Source organism: Micropterus dolomieu, linkage group LG07 (assembly GCF_021292245.1).
Source record: "Micropterus dolomieu isolate WLL.071019.BEF.003 ecotype Adirondacks linkage group LG07, ASM2129224v1, whole genome shotgun sequence".
In the NCBI taxonomy this organism is placed as follows: domain Eukaryota; kingdom Metazoa; phylum Chordata; class Actinopteri; order Centrarchiformes; family Centrarchidae; genus Micropterus; species Micropterus dolomieu.
This window is the reverse complement of record NC_060156.1, coordinates 22978465-22992116: the sequence shown is the minus strand read 5'-3', so window position 1 is coordinate 22992116 and position 13652 is coordinate 22978465. Positions and strand designations below refer to the sequence as shown.

Here is a 13652-nt window from a genome sequence, read left to right as displayed (position 1 = left end):
CTCAGGCTCTCTGTCTCTGTCTCTCTTTCTACTCCGCCTGAATGGCTTTGCTTTTGTAAACCATGTACCTGTACAATAGAGCATTATCTTTTTAAAAGAATAATCCACTGGCAACCTTTCGCCTGTAGTCTTGAAAGAGGCTCTTCATGTCTCTTTTTATGTAATCAGATTGGATTCACACCAGCTACCACAGATTCAAATGGTTTCACCGCAAAAAGGCATCCAAATGTCCATAGAAACTTCTAAAGATGCTCACTGCCGTATGATCCACTTCTCCACTAATATCAACTATATTCTCAGTATACTCCAAACACTTGTCATCTGCTCAGTTAGCTGTATTTGTTTGTCATTTTCAACCAACAAGCAAAAACAGTTGCATAAGACAAAAGTTTAGCTAACAACATTAGCGACAAGTGTTAAGAAAATACAGAGCAAGTGTGTGGAAAGCAGAGAAGTGGCCTATGAACAGAGGTTTCTATGGACAGTTTTCTGATACTTTCTTTGCAGTCAAACTGACTGAAGAAGCAAGCTATAAACTTTTCATTGCCACGTTTCAAGTCTATAAAGTTTTGTAGCTAAAAACAAGGGTGGACCTTTTTAAACGCTAAACTGTTTATCCACAAAACCATAAGACAAAGCGAAGTAAGTGAGATGCTTATGAGGTTCCTGACTGGTAATGCTGCATTCATTCATTCAATCATTGCCACGTTTATACTGAGACATACTTTATATTAAAACAAACAAATACCAGATTAATTACCATAAACTAACTAAGACCATCACCACTTTACATTTTGATTCTCCAGGGTTGAATTCACTAAAAAAAAACATTTAATTGCTTCACAACACAAAACAGGAAAAAAAAAAATTCAGTTTGTACCTGTCAAAGTTGAAATCTATAATCTGCTCATTTTCAATCTCTGCAGAAGTCTTCAGTAAACATAAATTAAAATAAATAAATTTATTATAGGAAGCTATTGGGAAGTCAAACTTGTACCAGAGCCATATGAGATATTACTTGGCTTAATTCTTGGTTTTGATGCATGGCAAACAAACTTCTTTTTTTTTTTTTTAAGTCAAACAATGACAGCAAAGGAGGTTTTGCATGACAAGAAAAAAGAGCTTGAAATAACACTCGTATCTTTGCTCCCACACAAAGTCTGTGTTTGGTTGAAGGTAGATGGTACTTATCACACTGCTCTGCCATATATAGTGTGTCCAACTAAGTGTGTCAACATTTAAAGTTCTCAAAAAACTTTATAAATTTTAGGTTTTCTAGCTACATCATCACATATTTGGTCTAAAACTTGGTATGAATAACTTAAGTGAAAGAAAGGACAGAAAGCTTTTGCAATATATTCAGTATCTTCTTTATTTGATTGAATAATGTCGCTTTTAGATCTTTGTTGTGACAGAAGAATTTCTTCATTAAAGAGCTTGTTTGAAGTGTCTTTCTTTTTTTCAGATAACTCCACACTGGATTTGTATTGCTTCAAAGCTCTAGTCCTCACCTGCAATGTTTCTCATCGCAGGAATGTCAACAAACCTTTTTATAAGCAGTTTTGTCCAATCATTGGTTGTTATGGGTACCTGTGTTGCTGCATAGATCATTAACGATGTATTGTCATTTTTCTAAATCCTAATTAAGGGACAAAACTACGTATTTGATCCACAAACATTTGGCTGCATGCTGAAGGATGTTTATATAAAGTACGCATTCATCAGCCAAAGTAGATGTTGCCTTCATGACAAATAAAGAAAGATTAATCAGTGTGAGTAATGAGAAAATAACTCCAAGGAATCACACTGAAGTTTGACTAAGAAATAAAAGGACCAGAGAGTTTTTTTATAAGGTATTCAACATGCAGTCTCAGCAAGGAGGAGTTCTCATTTCAGAGTGGATGGCGTCTTTTTATGACATCCAGAACTGTAATATTTACTTAACTCTGTGGTTCTCTGTGGAGTCGGCAAGTTCAAAAGACTGAGGCTGGTCTAGAAAATAATTTATTACAATGAATATTATTTACAGAAAATAGCATTACTTGTATGACAAGCAAGTTGCTGACATTTATTGTACCAAACCAGTGAAACTTGTGCAATCAGTGCAGGCTAGTGCTGTATCTTGCCATCTTTTTCCAGTGTCCTGTACTGTTTATCATTTACTGTCCAAGAAGACCTTGGAAATGTGCTTTGGATACATTTAAATATCACAGTTGTTAGAATCATTGCTTATGTAGCTGTATTTTCATTTCAGTGTAAGCTGCATTTATAAACTAGTTGTGTGAGAACAGAAGGGTGTTACGGGTAGCCATAGGTTAGGCAGGCTTGCAGAGGAGCTAACGTGCACACCTCCCAAAACGCATTATATGTTTAACCAGTGTCTGTCAGTAGAAAAAACTGGCCGTTCACTTAAATGTAGCCCAGAGAAGCTTTGAAGACGTTTTGTGCCGAGAACCATGGCAATGTTTTCCTGGAGTGGAGCAGCAACTTGCTCTGAGAGGGTCTGGGGCTATGAGGCATATGCATGTGCTAACCAACTGCCTCCCACAGGTTTGGAAGACTATATGAAACGGTATGGAGAGGGCATAAGGAGGGTCCTGACCTCCTTTGGGCCTGTTCCAGACTTCTTCGGTGAAGGAGCCAAGAGCATCGTCAGTGTAAGTATGATGGAGCAACGCTGAGCCATAAAAGTTGACATTGTGACTTCATGTACTGTAAAATTACAAAATGTAACAGTTTGTTTATCCACATCAGATGCATTTAATCAAAACAGATATTATGATTTCTTCTCACCCCGGCGCTAGCTCTCTCCTACTCAGGCATTACTTAATCACATGCTGTCACAGGCTGTTAAAATGTCAGCCAAAGTCACAGTGTGTGGAAACCCCAAGCAAGTGCATTAAATTGTTTAAGGTCAACCAGTTTAGAAAGAAACAGCAGTCGATCTTGTTTCCTGGTGCGTTTTGCTTCACTTAGAAACCTTCTAAGCTAGTACACAAGTTTGTAGTTGTTAAGAGAGTAATTTTGTCACTGAGAACATTCACTTTGAATTTAATTGCCTTTGCAAGTTGCAGTTGTATTTATGCAGTGTCCTGATTCATAGCCAAGTTATACAGATTCACACTCAGGAGTCACACTCCGACTGAAGTTATGAAAGCAGTGATACATGTTAGAAAAGAAATCCCACCACATTATTGTAGCCTTTTTCGGTTTTAAAGGAATACTGAAATCCAATGTTTTGATTATCTAACACTCAGCCCTTTTTAGGTTTGAAAGGTGGCACTCAAACAGTTGTTGCTTCCTCCTTCAAAGAGGACAGCAGCTTGGATTCACAACAGTTGCACCAGATTCCAACAGCAACCCAGAGTCACAGGATAACAAGTATAAAATCACCCAGTACACTTCTCAAACCCCTTCTGTAGCATAATAACCCTGACCCTGTCCATCGACATGCAGTCTTGTTTTTAGCTCTAGCCTCAACTCAAGAACTGTAAGAACTGCTAAGCTCAAGAAGAGTCAGGTCAGATAACAATAATTAAAATAACACTTTTGGGCAATTCTGTTTTTTTTTTTTACAGCTGCTGCAAATTAAAATAAATGTCATGTCACATGGTCATGCCATATTCCAGTTTCACTTATTTCTTAAACATTATTTTACATTTTGTCAATTTGTCCCTCCTTTGCTCCCAGTTTGGAATCTTCATTACTCTGTGCACTGCAGTCCTCATCACAGCCTACTCTACTCTGGGCTGCAGACAGACATGTTATCTTTGTAATGCATTGGTGTTGCCAGCCGTACTGTGAAGGCATCCCAACCAACCATTAGGAGTCCCTAGTGCAAAGACAAGAATGTGAACCCCTCACCAGCTTTTCTACCCACAAGCACGGCCAACTGTGTTTGCTAAACACATGACCAATCCAGAGAGACTGCGGGAATCTAACCTTCGGTCTCTGCACACCTGTGTTAGAGCTAGCTCATACTAAACACATGTTATCCGGTATGTAAATCAGATGTGTTTACAGCAGCGAGGTGGTGATTTTCTAGTTATCTGACTAAACACAAAATGTGTAGAAAGAATCAGTTTCAAGTTAAAAATAAAGAGAAATAAACTGTATTTATTTGATTTTGAAATTACTATTGCATATTTTTAGGAATGCAAACATCCCTTGTTTTACGATTCCTAACATGGCCGTCAGAGGATGGTCACGTCACCTGAAAGCTTTCTGTTCTTTGCTCTTCTTTTTCTCACATATGTTTCCTTCACTGCTGTCCACAGGAGATGTGTGAGCTGATTCCCAGCGACGAGCAGCATCTGTCGGCCAGGATAGAGAGGAGGGACCAGCTCCTCATGGGTCTGGCAAAGCTGAAGAAGGAGCATTAAGATCAGCATGCAAGGCCCAAAGTCAGGAAAACTTCTGATTATCACTGCTGACTGAGGAAAAGTAATCTTTAAACATTAGATTAGAGGGGTTTTTTTGTTAAGTACACTTCTTTTACTCATTTGATAACAATTTAAATAAAATGAATAATAATGTAATAATAATAATATTTTAAATAATAATAATGATATGCTGGGAGTGATAATAAAAATATCTTATTTGTGCCTTATAAAATAACTGTGGCTTGCTAACCATTAAGAAGCAGGGATTCAATTTAAAACAGTTTTATCTTTCTGTGTGCATTTTGATCTCAACACTGATCTTGTAGCAATTAAGGGACTTAATTAACAGCAACCATCTGAGTCGGTGCTCCATGGCATGTAACGATCTGCTGTGTAAATGAATTCTGTGAAAGAAATTTGAAATGATCTTTTGATTAATAAAAAACAATGCAATTATACATTTATATCTTTTTATATTTTCCTAATACAACATGTTTGGTCCTAATCATGAAGGAAAATAAAACTAATGAAATCAGACATTGGATATGTGTGGATGAGTACAGGAGTGGTCTCTGTTCCCTCTAGCAAAACTAATCGATGATGAGTGTAACATTGAATGGTTACAGATAAGGTCCTGCATCCTTGAAAACAATGAATAGAAACATGTCACGAGTTCTACTTAGGACTGCTGTGACATTTCTGCTCTGCTCATGTTGCAGATTTCATTTTGATATCAGGCCCAGAGTGACCATCACATGATCACACTGTGTGGCCTATACTGCTATGAAATATGATAAGCTGCACAAGTTTATATAAATTAGAGCTTCAATGCAATGTGTATGTATGTGTACAGTATGTGCAAATACTGGATATGCAGTATACTGTATATGTGAGGGAGAGCCTGAAGCAGTTGTCAGAGGTACCAAAATTGTGAACTTTGTAAACAAATGTCTCTGGTTCAGTTTTGTGGCCACAATTTATATATTTCTACGTGTTTTAAAAGCATTATGCTATATGTTATTCATAATATCAGATGGTTGAAAATGGGCATGTCAGTGCAGTACATTGTTGTGTAACGCAGACAATTCAATTAACTGCATGCATCAGAATCAACACATTTTTCAATTTTTCCCCAAAGGCAGAAATGATCAGCTTCGTTGAAGTCGCATGAGACTTAATTTGAGACTTTAAGTTGAAATCAAGAGTTAAGAGAAGGGAACGAATATTATCAAGCTACCAGCTGTTAACTAATGTTAGCTAATTTGCATTTATTAGAATTAGTTATTCTAATAAATGCAAATTAGCTGGTTTAACATATCTGTCTAGTAACCTGACGTTCAAATTATGTTAAGTGATGAGATTTTGAGAATTCAAGTGCCCTTTACCAACAATAAAAACACTGTGGCTCATTTGAGGTGGAGGTTTAACTCAGCCATTAAGATGCTTTCTATTTCGAAGGAATGCTTATGCAACTTAAACTTCTACCTGGTGAGTATGAAACTCTAGTCACCACGCACAAATGAACAAAAGAGAAAGCAATCAATCTCTTCCATGGGTGCCTGGCTGGCCCCACCCAGAGCCTGGCCCCTCCCTCCCTGTCTACAGGAGGAAAGATGAAAAATCTCTGGACTCAGGTGCGTCTGTCTCACACAGACTTAAGACGGGAAGAGTCAAACTTCGTCTCCAACGAGCAAAGCTAAAGTTGGAGCGAGGGGAACAATTTTCTTCAGATCACAAAAGAATAAAGGATTAATTGAATTTCCCGTCGTTGAAAATTATTGACATTTTTGGCAGGTGAGTTCTTGGTGTTATAGTGCAGGTGTAGCCGGTTTAGACTTGTGATGTCAGCGCATTTTTTTTATTTCTAAGAAAAGCCTAGCTAGTTATGCAGATGACAACCACAAAAGGCTACAACTACAACTAATTTTGTTAACAGTAATTATTACTATTATTAAATCGGCTTTTTAAATACGTGTGTAATCCCACTTTAAGGTGATTTAGATCACAAAAAACAGGCGTATCTTGTCATTAAAACACATATTTTATTTGGGAAAACAAAAAGAAAGATTGTGTAGATTGTACATTTATTGAAGGCAAAATCTAAAAATCCAAATTGCCTTTTAATACAGCAAAGTTAGCATCTTTAAAGGTATTAGGCCTACTGGTATGAACGAAAGCATATAAGAGCAAATATGAAAGGAATGATTATTAAGTGTTTCAAGATAAAGATTCTTTTTTAAAAATGGGTTTATTGTAAACCAATGACCTGGCCCTCTTCTTTTGACATTTAATCCCAATATGCAGTATCACCTTCATTTCTTACTACTTCAGTATTTTCACTTTTATTAAGTACATAAAATCATGCTAATCATGCTAATAATGAACTATTAATACTTAATAAGTACTAATAAACTAATACTATTACCAATGGTAATTAAGAGTAAAATACACTATATGGACAAACGTACTGGGACACCTACGCATTACTTTTGTAACATCCCATTCTAAACCCACAGGCATTAAAACGGAGTTGGACCCTCCTTTGAAGCTATTACAGCTTGTGCTCTTCTGGGAAGGCTTTCTACAAGATTTTTGAGTTTGTCTGTGGGAACTGTTGCCCGTTCATCCAGAAGAGCATTTTTAAGGTCAGACAGAGATGTTGGACATGAGGGCCTGGCTATCTCCATTCTAGTTCATCCCTAAGGTGTAGGATAGGGTTGAGGTCAGGTCTCTGAGCGGCTCAAGTTCTTCCACACCGAACTGGGATAACCATTTCTTTATGGAGCTGGCTTTGTGCACGGGGTCATAGTCATATTGAAAGAGGAAAACGCCAAACTGTTAGAAGAACTGTTGTCTAAAGTTGTATGTTGTAGCATCAAGATTTCGCTTAAGAAAGATCACACCATGAAAAAAGGGGTGTTCCAGTACTTTTGTCCATATACTGTTCTCTGTGTAGGGAACAGAGACAGCAGTGATTCTTCTTCAGACAATGGCATGCACAGGTGGTTGGGGTTGGCTGGGAGATCATTCCTGTAATTTCTGACTTGTGTGCCAAAGTGCTCTATAAAATAACAATAACTTTTCCATGTTGCCTGTGTGTTATAATCTGACTGCTCTAAATGGTATCAAAAACCCTAATCTAAGACACTGGTGACAGCTTTATAAAGTTTGTTGCCATGGCCCTTTTTGACTCTGTGGTGCCTAATCTATCTTAGACCTGGCCTTCTGTGTCCCATTTATTGTTAGTCCATTTTTTTACTCAATACTACACATTGTTCAAAACGTAACAAGCTAAAAGCTAATTGTAGGCCAACAGCAACTCTGTACCTTCAGACAGTTACAAGTTCTGTAAGAAAGGTAGATGCTGGTAAATGTCCTTCATCAATACACTGAATTTAGGTTTTCTTGGGTGTTAACCTTCTACTGAATTCCTGCCTTCTACAGGTTGTCTGAGCTTCCTGAGTCCTCTTGGCCACAATGAGTTGGGGGGCGCTCTATGCCCAGCTGGGAGGCGTCAACAAACACTCCACCAGTCTAGGAAAGATTTGGCTTTCTGTCCTTTTCATCTTCCGTATTACTATACTGGTTCTGGCTGCTGAGAGCGTCTGGGGGGATGAGCAGTCAGACTTCACATGCAATACGCAGCAGCCTGGCTGCAAAAATGTCTGCTATGACCACTTCTTTCCTGTGTCGCACATCCGCTTGTGGTGCCTGCAGCTGATCTTTGTCTCCACACCGGCCCTGCTGGTGGCCATGCACGTCGCCTACAGGAAACGTGGGGATAAGAGGACCATGCTCGCCTCCAATGGCACAGAGAGAATGACGGATACTGAACTGCAGACACTGAAGAAGAGGCGTCTGCCAATCACAGGCCCGCTGTGGTGGACCTACACCTGCAGTTTGTTCTTCAGGCTCATCTTTGAGGGTGGGTTCATGTACGCCCTGTACTTTGTCTATGATGGCTTCCAGATGCCCCGGTTAGTGAAGTGCGAGCAGTGGCCTTGCCCCAACAAGGTGGACTGCTTCATCTCCAGGCCAACAGAGAAGACCGTCTTCACGATCTTCATGGTGTCCTCATCGGCCATCTGCATGGTGCTGAACGTGGCCGAGCTGTGCTACCTCATCGTCAAGGCGCTCCTGAGGTGCTCGACCGGGTCAAACAAGAGGAAACACCTTTACACCAACACAGACAGAGTGACACCGGCCATTCTGCAGAATGAAAAGAACGAGATGCTCCTGTCCTCCACTGATTCGACCAGCAACAAGACCATGTGTTGAAGGACAGCAATCAGTGGTGGAAAAATCCCTCCTAATGGTCATAGTTTGTGTCTGCAGTTTGGTAATTACTCTAGCAGTTGAGCATCCAACAGAATTGCCTCATGGGAAGGTAAAACAGCTTCTAAAGCCAATTTTGAAGTGGGAACTTAAAATCACCACAACATATATTAGGTTAATTAGACAGCAACATACCTTCATTTGTAGGGAACTCACTAGATAATTTGCATCTTGGCTCTGTATTCCTACATATGGCCTCTATTTTGCAACTAAAGACAGTCGAATGTTCTTCCCTGATGCAAAAAAACCCCCTAAAATCATGGATCATACAATAATTTTAAAATCTGATCCAATTCCCACCAGTGAGTGTTACTTTGAGAGCCTGTTTGTGTTCTCAGAACAAAAAGCCGCCAGGTAGCAGAGAATTTGTTTTCTAACACAATAGTGTCTTTGCATATATTTATACACATCATCACAAGTGCCACCTTGCTTTTCGTATATGCTCGTTAGATGAATGTTTTAATTTATTGTTCACAGTTGTTTGAATGTGCTGTGCATTGCAAAAGTGACTGGCCAGAGAAGAATGAGTCTACACTGACACCTAGTGGTTCACAGCGGAACCCTTGACAAGCAAAAACACCATCCCTGAAGCCTGAATGGTTTTAGTGCTAAAGAAGTGGAAGTACAGCAAATGAAGTCATGAAAAGTGAGGTAGAAAAAAGATTCAAGTGCCTTTGTGTTATGTTTTAGTCTTTAGTTTACTAGAGATGGCAGTGATTTTTAATGCTGTTGATTTTGAACACGTTTAACAGTTATTAATAAAAGTAGATGGTTTTTCATGATTCTGCTGTATTTAATCAAGTGACCGTAGGATGAAGTTGGGTTTAAAAATTCATAGTGTCATAACTCTCTAGGTTTCATTACTGTTACATGGGATAAGATTACGTTGATAGAATTGTTATGACATGGTGAAATCTTACCTAGGGTTTGACAATCTTTGCTGTTTAATCAAATTAGAATGTCTTTTGCGTTTTACTTGAACTGAGAGTGTTTGAATTTGAAGTGTTTCTTTACATGAGCTAAATAATCTAAACGCACTCTGAGAACGTGTTGCCTATTTTCACACGAATGTTTCAAACACATGTTCGGACTGTACAAGATGCTTTTAATCTTCAAGTGCTAGAAACCTCCCCGACTGTTCATGTTGCATAATTATTTCCTCTGAACTGACATTGCTGAGTTGATGTGGATATAAAAAATCTATAAAAGAGGCAAAAACAAATGTCACAAAAATATTAATTCAGATATTCTTAAACAGATTTTGTATCCCAGTCAAGATGCTTGAAGTTTGTGAAGATGCCAAATCTGGCAGGCTTGTAGTGATTTATAGATTTGAATCATTCAATATCTGACTCAATGTTTTTGCCTTTTATAACATTTGCATTTGCCTTCTAATTATACTGTTACCTTCCAAGAAATTATTTCAAACAGCAGGATTATCAAGTTAGGCAGACAACTTCAAAAATTGCTCCTGAATGTTCTTTATTATTATTAACCGATTCCTAAACCCAATATTCAAGTGTTATTTTCATAGGTCCACAGATTCAAGAGAGTCTGTTTCACAGTCACCACCAGGCTAATGTCCTGCTTTTTGAAACACCGTTCAGAAGTTGTCCTGTTTAGCCCAGACGTGCTCCTGTGTTTTTTGGACTTGTGTTGGTGCTGCAGTGTGGTGGGTACTGACCCCGGCTGGCTGTATCAGCTTTCAGCATGTGCCTTATTTTAGCCACCTCACTAATCACTGCTTGCCCTCTTCATGTGAGGAACTATGGCTGATCTCAAAGTGAAAATGTCTTTGTCCTCCCTCCATCCAGGAATAGCTGAGTTGGATTAGTCACATCTGTGTTGTTAAAAAAAACTCACCCTATGTGAACAGAGAATAGTGATTTGGTGATTAGAAAAGATTGGAAAGGGGTGTGTGAGACAAGTTCGACAATCAATGAGATGTATCAATCCCAAAAATTATAAAAAGACAATCTGGATGAGTCGTATATTGACATTACATAACTGATGCAGCTGATGTAGAGTCACAGCATGAAGTGTAATGTTGACATTTTTCAGTGGGCGAGAAAAGTTTTGACCAAAGAATGCCAAGTCATGCAGTGTCACAGACGAAAAGCACTCCGGAGGCCTCTGGGTGCAGATTTGGAGAAGAAAAATTGTGATTTTTCAAAACATTGTTATGTATGTGTGCTCTGCATTGACCTTTGGCCTCTTGCGTAATGCAACAGCCAAGTGTCATTTTGATGCTACGTGTGTGATAGTAACAATGTGTAATGGACACTGTTTTTAAGGGACGAGCCTGATCACTCCAGTCCCAAGATGTTGATATTTTTAGCAATTTTTATATTCAGAGTTCTTCCACAATGTAGTAGTCTGATTTTAACAACACACTAATGAACAGCTTTCTAACCAAGAAATGTAGAAATGAAATGTTTGTGACTGTTTTTTGCACCTAAGATGTTTTTTTATTACACGTGCACTTTGATCCTTGAAGTCTTTTTGCTGTTTAAGACATTTTTTCATAAATAAAATATAACTGCGTGGTTCATTGTTATGTGTACAGTGTGTCTGTTAGTGTGTTTCACATTGGCTTATATAATACCATGCCTTACTGCACCCCCACCCCCCACCCTCCGCGCGCGCGCGCACACACAGACACACACACACACACACACACACACAATTTCTTCCTTTTAATCACCAGACATCAGGTTTTCAAGTAATGTTTTATGTCTAGGATCAGCCATGACTTTAGTGTATAGTGTATTTTTTTTATCGTAGAATGGTTGTTGCTGGTGTTTGGAGGGTTTTGGGCAAACTTTTGGGAATGTTTTCAAGTGTTTTTCCGGGATACTTTTGGGGGAGTTTCACATCATGTTCAGGTTTTGGACAAATTGTGCTCAAGTTTTGGGAAAGGTTTTGGACACATTTTGGACAGGTTTTGGGGAGGTTGGCAGGGGCGTGGTGTCACTCCGGACAGGCTGATGACTCTGTGGATTCACTCATGCATGGTCACACAATGTGACAGTCCAGACATGGCTGGAAACGGGAGGCAGCTCCGTTTAACCGAGCCCCATCTCCGACTCCAAGCCGCCTCCAAAAACTAACAACAACAAAGGGAAACTTTTCTTTGCGCGAGTTAACGGGCCCGGGACAGCCAGACAGACTGACTGCCCACACGCCTGGAGAAATTTGTGCTTGAATGAGTTTGTGAGGCAGCATTTAAAAAAAAGAGTTTGTGGGGCTGTCAGAGAGGCGACAGGTTGCGGGTTCGGGATCAGGGAGACAGAGGGAGGGTCGCTGCGGCCGCGGGAGGTCTTCACGCTTTTCAACGCACTCAAATGATGGCACCAATGGCAGACGGATTTGCTTTTCGTATTTAAGTATGACATCTCCGGTCTAAAGGTATGACGGATAAACACTGCTGTGAATATTTCCCTGTACTTAAATGGGAGTAAATTATGACCAAGTAAATGAAGAACGGCATGTTACCAGGTAATTTTACTTCAATTGTACTAAACAAGAGTGAGACAAAAGCCAGACAAAGCTTGTGGAGCCTAAAGGGAGTCTGGGGACTCTGGCACACTCTGTATTGTGAGTCTGCCGGGTATGGCTTTGTATTTGAACCTGACTCTGTCTGTTGCGCTCATCGCCATTATAACATAAATGCCACAAATACCTGTGAAGCTGAGAAAAATGTATTCAAGGTATGCCACTAATAATGAAGTCATCAGAGAGTCAAATTGTAAACGTGAAACACTTTCAGACTCTCTGGGTTTAACTGCTGCAGGCCCCAACACATGGGGCTACATCCCATTATTTATATTAAGTAGCCTATATAAAATTCAAACTGTGATGAGAAAAGTGTGTTATTGCTATTATCTGGATAACTGTTTACTTTTTGATCAAAACATGCACTGAACTTTTCTCCATGTTCTTCTGTTTAGCATTTGATTCACTGAGTTTTGATCAGCTAAACCCATGATTCAAAGCTACAACGAAAGGAAATTAAATATTGTTTGACTAATGTGTTTCTCTTCCAGGTGTCATACATATTGTGAACCCTAGTCGATGGATTTATTACCTTTAATACAAGAATATTTTAGTAAGTGTCTCCTCTGCTCTGTGTGTCTGTTGGATTTGTTGTATGTGGTGTTTGTTCCTTTCATTTAATATTGTCTAAAAGATGTAAATAATAACAATAACAGGTTCTACCTTGCTCAAAACACATTTATCGCCTGTCTATATCACATAAGAGGGCAAAAGAGGCAATATATTATTATCTATAAATAAGCATTTGTTTTACTACAACTTTAAAATGTAGTTCAGATAGCTGATCTAAACATATTATTAAATCTGTGACATCACATAACAGATGGAGTGCAACAAAGATTAGTCATTCAACAGAAAATGCATTTAAACACTTTGTAATTGGTGCATCAAGTTTTATCAAGCAAAACTGCCTAACATCTCCATGTTTCAGCTTTTCAAATGTGAGGATATGTTCATTTGCTCAGCTTTATATAATTGCTTTCGAATATGTTCGGGGCTTGAACCATGCTATTTGAAGACATTGTCTTGGGCCCTGAGAAATTGTAAGGAAAGAATGAAGATTAATTGATGATGAAAACAACATTTTGTGTTTTTTCAAATTGAAATCTCTACTTTCAGCATTTTGAAACTTAAAAATGTAACTTTTAAATCTCACCAGAATTGAGAATTTGTCCCATAGTTATTATATCATCATCTTTAGTATTTACAGTAAACTTTTTCAGTTTGATCTTTGTTACTTTGGTATTACAGTTGACAGAGAGAGAGGGTAAGGGGGGTGGGTGGGGGGATTGGCGTGTGTGTGAATGTCAGTATTCATTTCTGTGTGTGTGTGTGTGTGTGTGTGTGTGTGTGTGTCCGTGCGCACGCGTGCATGTGTGC

At 38.9% G+C, this 13652-nt stretch overlaps 2 protein-coding genes across 3 annotated transcripts; both read left to right on the top strand.

The window, feature by feature from the left end:
• Positions 1–2243: 2243 nt before the first annotated feature.
• Positions 2244–4840, top strand: LOC123974382 (lambda-crystallin homolog). Its single transcript, XM_046055043.1, has 2 exons — positions 2244–2657; positions 4278–4840. The coding sequence occupies exons 1-2, from the start codon at positions 2457–2459 to the stop codon at positions 4380–4382; spliced, it is 306 nt and encodes a 101-aa protein (XP_045910999.1). The 5' UTR covers positions 2244–2456; the 3' UTR covers positions 4383–4840.
• Positions 4841–6067: 1227 nt separating this feature from the next.
• Positions 6068–11268, top strand: gjb8 (gap junction protein beta 8). 2 transcript variants are annotated; one of them, XM_046054973.1, is made up of 2 exons: positions 6068–6176; positions 7827–11268. In XM_046054973.1, the coding sequence occupies exon 2, from the start codon at positions 7860–7862 to the stop codon at positions 8658–8660; it is 801 nt and encodes a 266-aa protein (XP_045910929.1). In that variant the 5' UTR covers positions 6068–6176; positions 7827–7859; the 3' UTR covers positions 8661–11268. The 2 variants fall into 2 exon arrangements, with proteins under 2 accessions (XP_045910929.1, XP_045910930.1); XM_046054974.1 differs by lacking the exon at positions 6068–6176 and adding an exon at positions 6951–7027.
• Positions 11269–13652: the final 2384 nt, after the last annotated feature.

Coding starts and splice junctions, on each gene's coding strand:
- LOC123974382 (XM_046055043.1), top strand. CDS start 2,457: ATGGCAATGTTTTCCTGGAGTGGAGCAGCAACTTGCTCTGAGAGGGTC. Junction 2,658..4,277: donor GAGCCAAGAGCATCGTCAGT/GTAAGTATGATG, acceptor TGCTGTCCACAG/GAGATGTGTGAGCTGATTCC.
- gjb8 (XM_046054973.1), top strand. CDS start 7,860: ATGAGTTGGGGGGCGCTCTATGCCCAGCTGGGAGGCGTCAACAAACAC.